We start from the raw sequence: 13,430 nt of genomic DNA on the forward strand, positions 1-13,430 counted from the left end.
CCAGCGCTGCAGGCAGAGTGGCAGGCTGAATGTAACCTTAAGTCTTTTTTCCTCCGTCTTCTTTAATTTCTTTTGCCACCACATTAAATCTCTGACAGCTGAATCGCTTCTCAGTCTCTGATGTACGATATATTTATACGATGGGACATAAAGTTAACATCTCTAATCAGTAGTTCTGTAAATCAATTTCAAAGACTCAAGTTGATGTCAATTAATTAACGTCATCGTGTTTTTGTCACTTTCATTGCCACCAATATGAACCCTTAACGTGACAGCTCAAAAACTGTGAGATGCCATTTTGTCGTAAAGTAAAATAAATAATAAATTCTTTGTTTCAGGAACACCAGAGGGCAGATCCATAGGAATAATTTCACTAAACGTTTAAAATTAAAACAGGGTAAATAAGAGTTCCATTCCCCTCCATTCTATATTACACAAGCTGCATAAATAAGACCAATAAGACAATGACTTACAACAAACAATTAGAAAATAATAAGAAAAGCAAATTGACAATTTGAATCTTAATGTTTTACTTCCATAAAAAAACACACGGCATAGCTCTAGCCATCCATCCATCCATCCATCCATCCAACGTCCACGTTGTCAGTGTTTATCAGTTACAGCCTCGTGTCTGGGTCTGTTTTCGCTCCATAGCGTTTCTTTCTTAATGAGAGTTAAAAACGCTACCTGAGATTCTGTCTTCCTCTCCGGCTCTTCAGCATTGCTGTGTGAGTCAAAATGAGTCTCCTGCCTGGTCCGATCACCCGTGGCCTGTCTGGTTGCGAGTGGCAAACCGCTGGATTCCCATCATTACAGACAACAGAACACAGTTTTTACAGAAACACACAGTGATGGTTCTGTCTACAGACGGGAGGGATGTTTTGCCTGGATAAACACACCTGCCAGTCACGTGTTTCGGGTTACCAGTCGGTCACGGGTCTGCAGTATTAAGACAACAACCGGCGTGAAACAACACATGTGATGCTCCGTGTTCAATCACTGCAACCCAGAACATTTGCTTGTCCTTTTTGACTGATCCTAGCAGTAAAAAATAAACTGCATGATAGTTGCTCATCCCTGCATTTCCTGGCTGTCGGAGAAGAAGAAGCGTCACTCAAACGCCTTGCAAGGCTGCACATCTTCGTCGCGATAGCTTGACAGGAGGGTCATCAAGTCGAGATGGCTTACGTTTGTTTCCTGAGAGAAACAAATAGTAGGGGGAATGGAAAATAGGACTTATAGTGAACAATTTGGGTGGATGTGGGAATTGGCTCGTTTGTGTGTTATTTACGAATGGCTTGCCATCCTCAAGCCGTGTCGGTCTGCGTTAGGGTGACCTGTGCTTCTGCAACACATTCACAGTCCGAGATTTTAAAGGAAAACACTCACCGCTGTCAGTTCACACCTCGAACGGGTTGGTTTGGTGTGTTTGCAGAAATTTATAAGCAACAGGACCGATCTCAAAGTCGCATGGACTGAAATATCGCTGAATGCTTGCCTGTTAGAGATAACATCAAGCATTTTTGAGTCCTCCGGAAGGACTCGTATGGGCATTGTAATTCACCTGTGAAGGATAAACGTTTATGATGTGACAACACTCTTTACTTGCACTTCATATAAGGTTGGAAGTGTCACATAAAAGAAAGAGAAATGCTCCGTAAAATATGGGATGCTTCTTTTTTTTAGTAGTCAGGAAAATGTCATGAGTCACGACAAACGGGAAGACACTGGTACTGATAATTAAAGGGTGTAGAACATTTCATTCAGCAGGGAAGCTGCTAAAATACTGACAGTGTCAAACACAGGAAGTTTTAGCACTTCCTGATGTCCTTCATGCTGACATGCATGTGTGTTACCGAGGTTGGAGAATGCTATTTCACAAAGCTGGAGGCTACAGCTCCTTTCTTGACAGCTCATGAACTGAAAAGTAGTTCTTGAAATGAAACTAAAATAACAGCCAACAAGCGTCACAGACTCCTGCAGTCAATCCACTTGATCTTCACAGCGCAAAAATCGTCAGCACTGCAGCTCACCCTGAGCCGAGTCCATATTTATAAGTTGTTTTTAGAATTTGAATAAACACTTTAAATTAAACCAAACACAAAAAAACAAGTTTGAACTGCAGAAACCAGGTCAAATGTATTCCCCATAGCAACATTTTCTATCTGCAAAACCCAGGAGTTTTCCCAGTGTAATTTATTCGGTCTCTTCTTTGGTTTGTTTGTCTGTCTTTGAGAGTAAGAACAGGAAAGTAAAGTCTTATTATTCGGGAACAAATGGCCCAGATTTGGTTTGCAGCATCTAAAGTTTGTTGGTGCTTTGTCGCAACAACTTTCTGTGCATCATGAGCTTTAATTTTTGCTTTATTGCTCATTGTAAGGCACAAGAGAAATAAATCGTGAAGGTTTTGATTGAGAGCAGTTTTGGGGTTTTTTGCGATGAATAAGGAAATTCAGAATAGGAGCGTTGCTAGCTAGCACTAGCTCATGTTTTACATTTAAATTCCCAAACCTTTCTGTATTAATATTAAACAGCATGTCATATTTAATCCCCGGGTTTATAACTGACTTCAATGTAAAAAGTTGCTCCCAGTGATGAAACTCAAAGTAATTCAAGAATTTCCAAGAATTTCCCGTCAGAGTTAAGACTAGATGACGGCGGAGATAAAAGTTATTATGAGTTATTCAGCATCCTAGACTTTTTAAAGAGCTCCTGAGGTGATAAACTGTCAGTGGTGCAACGGAGGATGTTTAAAAGGCTTATGAATTTATTAAGCAGAGGAGGAAATGGTAGAAAGACAATGAGGTAGGAAACTGTCTCTAGACACTGAATGACAGTTAATGAAACACTGAAGATTAGATCGGGGATGTGGATACAGTTACAGGGATAATGTTGGTGTTCCATCCAATTAGAGATGCGCTGACAGCTGAGTCGTCTATCTGAGCTGGGGGGAAACTAACATCAGTGTTTAGGTAGCATTAGAGCGGCTTGTGTTGCCCCGTCATTTATCACTGGTCATCAATGTGAAGAGAACAGCAGTGATGATGTGGAACTGCCACAACCTTCCATCACGACACGAGAGCACAAAGTTGACCTTTGGCACGTTTTTTTTTTCCACGGCTGTAATTGCTGATATTTGTTAGAATTTATTTGTTATACTAATTCAGTGAAATAGCGTTGGTGGCTGGTGGCACTTTCGGCAAGTGTCCCAGAATTATTTAACTGAAAGAAATGGAACGATATTAAAAACACATTAAAGCTTTGCAGTTAAACAATTAAGAAATATTCCAAACATGCATTTGATTGCAGTGAGGTCTGTGAGCTCTTCGCTTTTCTTTCCCCCAGAAAGGAAAAACCGTCTCAACTTTAGCCGAGCCAGGAACTGGATTGGGGTGATAAAATGATCACCGCAAAGGTGCACTGCTTTTAAACGTCATTCATTTATATCTTGAATCAGCTTCCGGTTTAAAACCGTCATCATCTCACTGAGGTAAAAGTTCCTTTCAGTGCTGCCCTGAGACGTTACATAAATTATTACTAAAGCTGGGCTCTTCACAACAATGTTTTAATTCTAAAGAAGAAGTCAGTCTCATAGAGTATTCTCAGAATGTTGTGAATATGGCCCCAGGATTTTTATGTATCACCTGTAAAAAAAAAGTCACGCTTCAGGCGGTCCTTTGAGGGAAAGCAGTGGTAGAATGAGATTGCCTGCAGGCAAACGGCATTTTCTGGACAAAGATTTGGAGCAAGAGTTTAAGTAGAGGTGCAGCCAAAAATATACAATCAGATACAGGACATCTCATTAAAGTACACCAGTTTTCACATATACAGGAAGTTTTATACTTGTGAAGCAAGGCTAGCAATCAGGGGTGGACAGGAACGGAGTAAATTTACTTAAGTACTGTACTTAAGTACAGATTCTGAGGATAATTACTTTACTCAAATACTAGAATTCTTTCATACTTATTACTCTTACTCGAATACATTTCCAAGGCAAAGATTTTTACTCTTACTCGAGTTAATTTCTGAGAAGGCTCATGAATACTCGTTATTTTTAGGTTTGCCTGTTGTTGTTTTATTGTGTCCCCCACCCCCCCCTAAAATGCAATTGGCCTCACGCAGTGTTCATCAAAGAAGGAAACCTATCACAGTACATGTTCTCAACTGGGATTTATGTAAAAGCGGAAATACGTCACCTCCTACCCAATCAGCTCAAAACAAGGCCGCGGTGGCAATGGCGACTGCCGAAGAAGCCTCCGTTGAATCTGATGAACATGATGAGCAGGAGTTTTATGAGGCGGAGGAAGAAAACCCATGGCCTCATCTTAAAGATATGTTCGAGTTTATAGAAGTGAAAAAGGACAACGCGGACTCAGACAAGAAAAAGTACATTTTCAAATGCTTATTGTGTTTGCCGAAGAAAAGCTGACAAAAGTCACACCTAGAGACCTCTTGTCACTTAATTTTACAGTACTACAGACTGACAGAGACTGGCGGACACAGGGCCACAGAGACACAGATGGGGGGGGGGGGTGAGTGGGGAGACAGACAGTCTGGGGGAGACAAACATTGTGGTACTGGGAAATGTCCTTCCTGTAAACATTGAGTTGTTGAAGGCAGAGATTTAGTTTGTTGTAAAGCAGTGGTTCTCAACCAGCAGTCCACCAGTGAGTCCTTTAGGGGTTCCAGTTGGTTCCCAGTTAAACAGGTTGGCTGGGCCTGTATGGCTCCATTTGGTCTTGTGTGTGTATGGAAGGGGGGAATTGTTTAATAAAATGTGAAAAGGACATAATAGTCCTCTTTGATGATTCCATTAATTTTATTTCCATTTTTATAGATGTTGGGGAAGGCTTGGTACAGTATAACATAATGGTTCTACAGGCAAGCACATCAGTGCAGGTGGTTTCAAAGAGTTTTCTCTGAAACAAGAGATACAAGGTACTATATATAAAATTGTAAAATGACAGTAATTCAGTCAGGTCCATTCTCATCAAAGATAAAAAATAGGAATTTACTCTTACTCTTACTTTTACTTTTACTTTAAGTACATTTAACAGCATTTACTCTTGAATATTAAGTACATTTAAAAGAAAGTACTTTTTTACTCTTACTCAAGTAATGTATTGACTCGGCTACTCTTACTTGTAGGGGAGTAAATTTTGACCAGAAGTATTTGTACTCTTACTCAAGTACTGGGGTCAAGTACTCTGTCCATCTCTGCTAGCAATCCTAATCTCCACCCGACTGGACAGTCAGGATCTCACAGATAAGTAAAACAAACCCCCTGCATGGACATCAGGATAAGGGCAGCTGTCTCCAGGGCCTGCCAAACTTCTCATCTTTACATCAATCCTACAACGAGGAGTTTGATAAGGAGGAGAAAGTAATGTAATCGTCAGAGATAATAAACTCTAACCGTTTATACTTGAGCTGTTAAACAGCCGCAGCACTTTAAACGGAGAGGCGCTTCATCTGTTACTCCCATGGGACTCCTCGTGCCTCCCACCGGTGATCGTTCTCCTGGCAGTGCCTCCACTTTGCCAAGGGTCACCTCCCATTGTGGCGGCCCTCTTCACGTTGCTGTTGACCTATGGCGAGCGCCGCTGCTGACTAAAAGTACGTTATCTCTGTGTCATGCCAGGTGCGAACATGAGGAGCTGGGCGAACAGAGGGGCAGGTGAATGGAGGACACAAGGAGTAAGGGGCCCTTTTGAATTGGATGAATTGTTTTAGAGCGAGAGGGGGAGAAAGATTATTACAGTTAATTACACCTTGATCTTAAGTGTTAATTATTATTATCAGTCATGCTAACATTGTTAGCTCTCCCCGTGAGATTGCCTTCACATCTGTTTCTGAAGTGATGAGCATAGCTTGATGCAAAGCAGCGGGAAACACCAGTCGATTCTTCGGCAGACCGAGTCGCCTTAGACGGCAGATGTAGCTGTTGCTTATTATCGAACTTGTCATCAGGGTTAATGCTAATAAAGTTTTTGTCATAGCTCTAGGTCATTTTATGTGAGCATCAGTTTATGTTCTAAAAATGATAGATGCATCAAAAGTTGTATTTTCCTGCACAAAAGATGTCAAAAGTTTCTCCAACCTAAGGCAATGCTCACACGTTTTCCAGCCAAAAATCCAGACTCACAGTTTTTCCCATGCCACCTGAATGCATCACTAATAACATCAACAACGGCTCATTTCCAATGATCCACCTGTTTCCTTTTAAAATGTCTTTTGTGCAACTGGTCAACTGCTGCAAAACGTTGCATCATTCAGGCCTCTTGTGTGCAGAGACAGAGACAACAGCTCATTTATGGAGGCTATTTTTCTGATGAGCTCTTCTAATCAGTCGTCTCTAAATTATATTTTTTCCGCATGAATGAAAATACGCCTTTTTGGCAGAGAGTGGTAGGGAGAAGATGTTAGACAGAATGACAATTAAAAAGACAATATGAAGAGTGGCATAGCACTTCTGTCACTAATTAAATATCAAGCAAGCTTTGCATTACGTTTAATAATTATCAACTAGAGGGAGAAAAATTATATTATATTATATTATATTATATTATATTATATTATATTATATTATATTATATTATATTATATTATATTATATTATATTATATTATGTTATTCATATTGTATTGTACTTTATTTCACAGAGACAGTACAAGTAAATATTTCATCTGGAATAAACAACTTCAAGCTTCTAGCCATTGCAAATTTGTAGCTCTTGTCCCCTGTGTGGCTAAAACTCCAAATGCCTTAATTTAACACTGTACACAGCAAGGGAGTTAAATTTTAAGAAAAGAACAATTATATGAGTCATCAGGAATTTCATGGGCATAAATACAAATAAAATTTGTAAAGGGGGGAGATTTTTGAAGAAGTTATTTTAGCAGTTTTTCCACGTATCCAGATTCGCTCTTCGGTTTTTAAACGGAGGCACAAGGGTTCTCGTCAGCATATGGAGTTTTCTCCCAGATGCTTAATTTTTAAACCATTTGTAAAATCTCTGCAGCTCCTCAGTTTGCATGTCAACACATCCATCTGCTACACAACTGAGCAGATCCCATTTACTGATGAAGACAGCTGACGGTTCTGGACGAAGCTTTGTTTTCAGTGCTAGTTTGTGGATCATTGATATTATTGTCTGCTCTTGACACCGAGCAGTCTGTTCAGTGTAAACCAAATTCTGAAAGCTGGTTAATTTATGGTTTATTATGGCCTGTTTTCTAATTCTGTCACCTCTACAGACACATTATTCATTTAATCAGTAACATTAACCATCCTCGAACGTTTACCACAGATGTGCAAAAGGAAAGTCCAACAATTTACCATTTCCAGCCTCTCGAGCTGCTTCCTACAAGAAAGAAAAATCATTATCTTTTAAATCACCCCTCACAATCTACTTTTTCTTTTTCTTTCACATAGTACATCTATATGTCAGCTGTATTTTACTTGTCTTTATTCTGGTTGTGTGCACTGCTTGATTTTATTATTTAAAACCATGCAAATAGTACACTATAATTTAGTCATCTTTCTCACCAGTAAATTTGTGGAAGACATACAGCACAGTATGTCAGCATTTTTCATTGTTTTAAATGGACCTTATTCCAACTGATCTATTGGTCCTGTAGTAAATAAAAAAACTCATCAGAGATGATTAGTACATTTTAATGAGGCTGGTTCCTCCAACAAATGCTCAGGAGGTCACTTTGTGAGAGGACTCGCGGCGAGCAGAAGATTTTTGGATGACATTTCTGTGACAAAGATCTCGTTCTCAAGTGAGAGAGGAAGAAATCACACGGACTGCTAATGGGGCGCAGCAGCTTACGTAACGCTGTGTTAATAAGCATCACTTCAAAGCCAGATCTGCACCACATGTGTCCTCCAATGGAGAGCCAGGTGGGTTTTCACTGTTGATAGAGGATGGGGCTGTTATTATAGCAATGTTACCCATCCGTGTTTGCATACTAAAATGTGTTAATGTGTGCAAAATCTCTAAATGCATGGGTTTGTGAATTCCAGTGCAAATACCCCTCGGTATGCAGGGTTTTTAGCCTTGGTCTATGCAGCATGGAAAGCATGCATGCGAGACAGAAACCTGGAGAATTGCTTTCGTATCGTAAGCAGATGTACACGGCCTGCAGGTGGAGAACCGGTGGGACCACCGCCGACTATTGTCATGCTGGTTCCATTAAGTTGGAGCTACTCCAATAGAAGTTACACCCCAGGGTAACCAGCCTGGAGTTGAAAGTATTTGTATAGTGTGTATCATCTGCAGCATAGGGAGTATAGCACTGGTGTTTTGCAGCCAAAAGTTCCTGGGTTTAAATCCACACAGGTCCCCCAGGTGTCTGTATGGATTCCCTCCAGCTTCCCCGTCCCAACAAGAGGTGAATTAGTGACTCTGAATTCGTAGACATAAATTTGAGTGTGATTTGGCAAGAGAAATACCCCACCTCGTGCCTAAATATCGGCTGGGATAGGCTCCACCCACCTCAGTGTAACCCTACATGGGGTAAGGGGTCACAGAAAGTAAGTGTTGGCTGTAACATCTGTGTTCATACATGATGCGGAAGAGTAGTTTCTTAACTTCTTTAAAAATAGATGAAAGTCAAGTAAAGTTTGAAATGTGCTTCCTGGGGTGCAGAACGTCCAATACTGTATATCCTTGATTGTCTCCTGGAGGTCTGCCATCGGTGTGTTTGTCGGTGTGTATTGTTGCTTTTGGCAGTTTGAATTCCTCCAATTATTGCGTCCACTTCTTCCAGATGCTCCAAACGATCTGCTCCCAGTCTTCCTCGTCGCAGCCGAACGAGCTCCAGAAACAAAAGGTTGAACGGCCGGCACTCCAGCAAATTCGCCAGCTGTTATTCTACAGCAGTGATCTTTAACACTGATTGATTTGGCTGATACTGTGTTCTAAATGCATATCAGCCACTTAGAAGAGCTCTCGTGTTTTTCACAGTTAATCTGTCGGCAGACGAGTAAAAGATGAATTTGCTTTAAGTGCATCAAAACCTATCATGCACTTGGAGGGTTCTCCTTGCAGCGTGTGGAGCTTGTGGCTCTCATCAGGTGCATGCGTGCATTGTTTGAATCCCTCAGGTACACAATTTGCATCTGCTTTCATTTCTAGCCGGTTGTATTCCCTCCAGCTGGCGAGCGTCGCGGCCTCTGCGGTCGTTTCAACAGGGCTGTAGCTCTGTTACTTGGCAGAAACACCAGTAAGATTGAGGCAGCTTATCTGTTCAGAGTGGAAACGCTTCTGAAAGCGATGTTACAACAACACACCTTCCATCGCCAGACAGACACTGTGACTGTAAAATCAGAAAATCTAAAGAGATTAATGGATTCACTTTGGTTTTGGATTCACTCTTGAGTTTTTTTTTATTTTTCTACAATGCATTCCAAAATGTCCTGCTTTCCAGATTTTCCATCCTTATCTGTTCGTTACTTGGCACTAGTTTTCCAATCTGCTCCTGGAATTTTTTTAACAATTTAAAATTAATATTCTACTTGACTTGAGGTCAACTGTTTCCTGACCTATTAGAGTTGGGGGGGGGGGGGCAGAAAAATGAAAACAACATTTGAAACAGCCGTCAGAAGCCAAAAAAAAAAAAGATCAACTGCGCTGCTCCAAAAAAGGATGTAACACTTATGAGCTCATTGTTCACACGCATTGTTCTGCCAGCGTGCCGTTGCATCTCAAATGACTTGGCATGCAAGGTGGCAGACGAATGAATGAATGGCATCATCGAGAGGCTGTGCACGAATGAAACAGAGCTGAGGAACAGAAGGTCGCCATAAACGTCTGCATGACAGCTTCGTTATACTATCACCCACTGATGTCAGGGGGTCAAGATTACTTTTATCTGCTTTCGTAAATGCAGATTTTGTCACAATTGATGCACTTGCGTAAGAGTTTCACAGTTTTTGGTCAGGAATCAGCACTGATGATGTCGTCTCTGTGTCCATCCTGTCTCTTTCTTTCTCCCTCAGGCTCGGTGTCTCTCAGCGTTTTCGTTGTGTCCATTGCGTTCGTAGTATGTGGCATTTGGCTGGTCGCTCTTTGTGGCATCTGCACCTGGTGTCAGCGTAAACTGGTAAGTGGTCGTACCTCTTATCCTTAATTCTGTTCATCTGGGGATTATAGATGTAGATAATATAGATATTTTGTTTTTAAAGTTTATGATGTCATCTGCATAGAAACAGATTCTGCATGAGTCCCAAAAAGGTGAGAAAAGGTCAATGAATTTTTACAAACAGGGAATCGTCAGTTATGTCCATCCGCACAAATCCATGTTGTTCATCTGTTATAGATTGAATAATTCATCAAATAATTTGTAGTGATTAATGGAAATATAAGTACAGAAACAGTATCATCCTCCACAAAATATATGTTTCATTCATCATCACAAAAAAGAATTAACTTTAAAGAAATAGAACATCGTCTAAAATCACTTTAAAAGTTGATTTAAATCAGCATGCGCTTCACCAAACTGCTGCACATAGACACAAATTGTCAATGCAAAGATTCTTTACCGTCTCCTATACTCTCATCTTAAATGTTTCAATAGCATCACGCCATTGAAGATGAATTGCGGTTGTGTAGGCAGCCGGTTTTTCATGACCTTGTGTTGAATGTATGCTATGATTGCCTTCTATGCGTTGTTCTTGCTGAATAGCATTTTTTTAAAACTTCCTGTGCTCTCTGACGCATGCAGCTGGAGAGATGCTGCATGTTTGACCATGACAGCGAATGTATTTCCAGACCTTCGTGATCTCTGCAAACATGGCTTTGTGCACTCTGAGCTTTGTTTGTGCATCATGGCTTTCTGCCTCCAGCACAGCGCTAATGATTCATATGCTAATGAGTGGCGCTTCAGACCATTCGTCACTGCAACAGCAACTCAAATTCCTCCTATAGGTTTTGATCGGATCTCTGCGTTTGGAGAGGGACGTGCTGCGTGGCGATCAAACGTACTCAAGTTATTGTTGTCTGAATCGGTTCATAAGAGGAAAAACAGCAAAGTATCGTTATTTGTGTTAACCTTCGTGTCTTTGCTTTGTCTGTCTTAAAGTGGTCCGCTTTTTCTCTATCTCCTTGTAAAGAATGTCCCAATTGGTGTTTTTTTCCCCCCATTGTCCATCTTGACTACTGCAGTGGCAGCTTCACAGCTCGTTTTTGTCCAGTTGTGTCTCTTAAAGCAAAAAAAATCAGAAGACTTGAGAAGTCTTGGTATCTTTAAGTGTTCTCTATCGTATCGACCACTGGGCCTCCATCTCCAGCCCACAGATGATGTAGATAATGTTGTTAGACACACCCGCTGTGCTGACACACTCAGTCTACAGTATATAAGGATTCTCACATCTACAGTGCCAGTCACAACGGGTTAATTAGAAGAGACAAAGGATGACGAGCGAACAAAAAATTGGCAATTGTTCAGCTGAGACGATGGGATGCAGCCTCACTTTGTAAAATCGGGTGTCCTGGGAAAACTGCTGGCTATCAGAAGTACGACGGCAAGCTCAACGTGGGATGTGACGCTCTGTCTTCCTGGCTTATTTCTGCAAAATCTATGGGCTGTAAAGGAAAATAAAGGCTCATCTAATCAGCGGCCAAGCTAAGCTAGGCTACAGCTTCACCCCGGTAACAACCACATGGGGACGTGGACACACAAGTTCAGCCTTCTCTTGGCTGGGTGTCAAGTATACTCTCTCCCTGATTGTTCCTCAACTCCTCTGCCTCTCACCTTGGGGCAAGTGTGAGAAGCTTTAGAGTGTTACATGCATTAATAAGAAGATGGAGCCGGAGCCATGTCCCGGTGGGCTGGGGGGGGGGGGGGGACACCAGCACCCTGCAAGAACGGCTCGATCTGGGCCAGCAAGTTGTTTTCCTTAATTCCAGGTGAAGCATCCACCCAAGTGGGAATCATCAGAATTTTTATGTTAGGCCCTGCCCCATCTGCTGGGGAAAAATTGAGTAAGGCAGATGGACGCAGATGTTGAGGAGGAGGAGCGGGATGATGAACAGGTTGACGGTGGGGGTGTGCAGTTCATAGCCCGCTGAAAAGAGGGAGCAAAGACTACTTCTATCCCTGATCCCTTGACTGACGGCAGAGCAGATAGCAGGACCGCAAGGAGGACCCAGCCGGTCAGATGAAACCACCTGAACCGTCAACCAGCACCTACCTTCAGTTTCCAACCTGGGAATGTTGACTGTTCCTAAAGGTTAACATGTCCTGACTCTCTGACCTCTGACAGGTCGGACCTTGTTGGAGCACCCAGTCAGGAAGAGTCCAAGAGGGTCTTTTTCACTTCTTTTTTTCCAATTGGTCCCTCAGTGAACTGGCCACCCATTCGTGCAACGTCATCCGGTTGTCCCTCTAATTTCCTCACAAGCCATCTTACAGATATCCTTCTTTGTATGGAACATAACTCTGTGTGGAAATCCAATTTCTTCACTCAGAGAACAACAGTCACAGTGTAACCCATGTGCTCTGTATATATCACATGAATATGAACAGCACTTTTTCTGGGAGATACAAAAAAAGAAAAGAAAAGAAAAAAGGATTCATCCTCTCCTGGAGCATTTTCTCCCGGAGAGATAAAGCTGTCTGGAACTGGTTTCATGCCATTGGTTCCTTTATGGAATTGGAAGAGGGAGGAGAGTGGGAGGAGGAGGGAAGTGAAGAGGAAGAGACGGAAACATCTACAAAGGCAAACAGCCAGGCGTGAAGAGAAGGGGATGCCGGCTGGTGTTGAACATCCGGATGTGCGGTATACACCAGGAGGACACTCAGAGCCCCCGCCGTCTCCTTCACGACTCCACTTCTTCCCTCCTAGCATTCTAAAGTTCCCCCCACACAGCTGTGGAGCCCTCATCCTTTTGGATTTCCTTAGAGCCCTCCTCTCTCCCGGCCCTTTGTTTTCGCCCTCGCCCTTGCGTTCTGCCACCGTACTCCCACTTTCAGCCCCTCCTCTCGTTCATCCCTCCTGCTCCTCCCGTCCTCCTACTCTCTGAGCGCAGCTCCTCCACCCTCCACTCTCCAGCCTCCTCAAGATTTTATGATTCTCTTCAATGATGGATGAGTTGCACCTGATGGCATATTCTCGACCGCTAGTGAAGTATCTTCCTCCGTTGTCCTTGAATCTCGTATTATGCCGATGTGTTTGCACTGTACCGTTTGCATGCGTCTGCCGTGTGCTGGTTAAATGTAGGTAGAGATTACGTTTGGCCCCACAATTTTCTCTCTACTTAAAACGTGAATCTGTCTGCTATGGGATGCGACATGATAAATAATAGAATGTACAGCTGAAGCATCACTGAAGAATTCTTAAAGATAACGCCAGTCTGCAAGACCCTGGAATCCACCTCGCTCTGCAAGACTCCCATTTTTATTTTGAAAAATGCAGGTTTT

At 42.1% G+C, this 13,430-nt stretch overlaps 1 protein-coding gene across 1 annotated transcript in view; it reads left to right on the forward strand.

Annotated features, from left to right (window-relative positions):
• Positions 1-13,430, forward strand: part of syt7b (synaptotagmin VIIb) — a 62,945-nt gene that overhangs the window by 23,876 nt on the left and 25,639 nt on the right. The window contains exon 2 of the mRNA XM_068314924.1: positions 10,009-10,112. Coding sequence (XP_068171025.1) covers positions 10,009-10,112 — 104 coding nt within the window. The remainder of the gene's footprint in view (positions 1-10,008; positions 10,113-13,430) is intronic.

The sequence above is a fragment of the Antennarius striatus genome, chromosome 1, assembly GCF_040054535.1.
Source record: "Antennarius striatus isolate MH-2024 chromosome 1, ASM4005453v1, whole genome shotgun sequence".
Classification (NCBI taxonomy): domain Eukaryota; kingdom Metazoa; phylum Chordata; class Actinopteri; order Lophiiformes; family Antennariidae; genus Antennarius; species Antennarius striatus.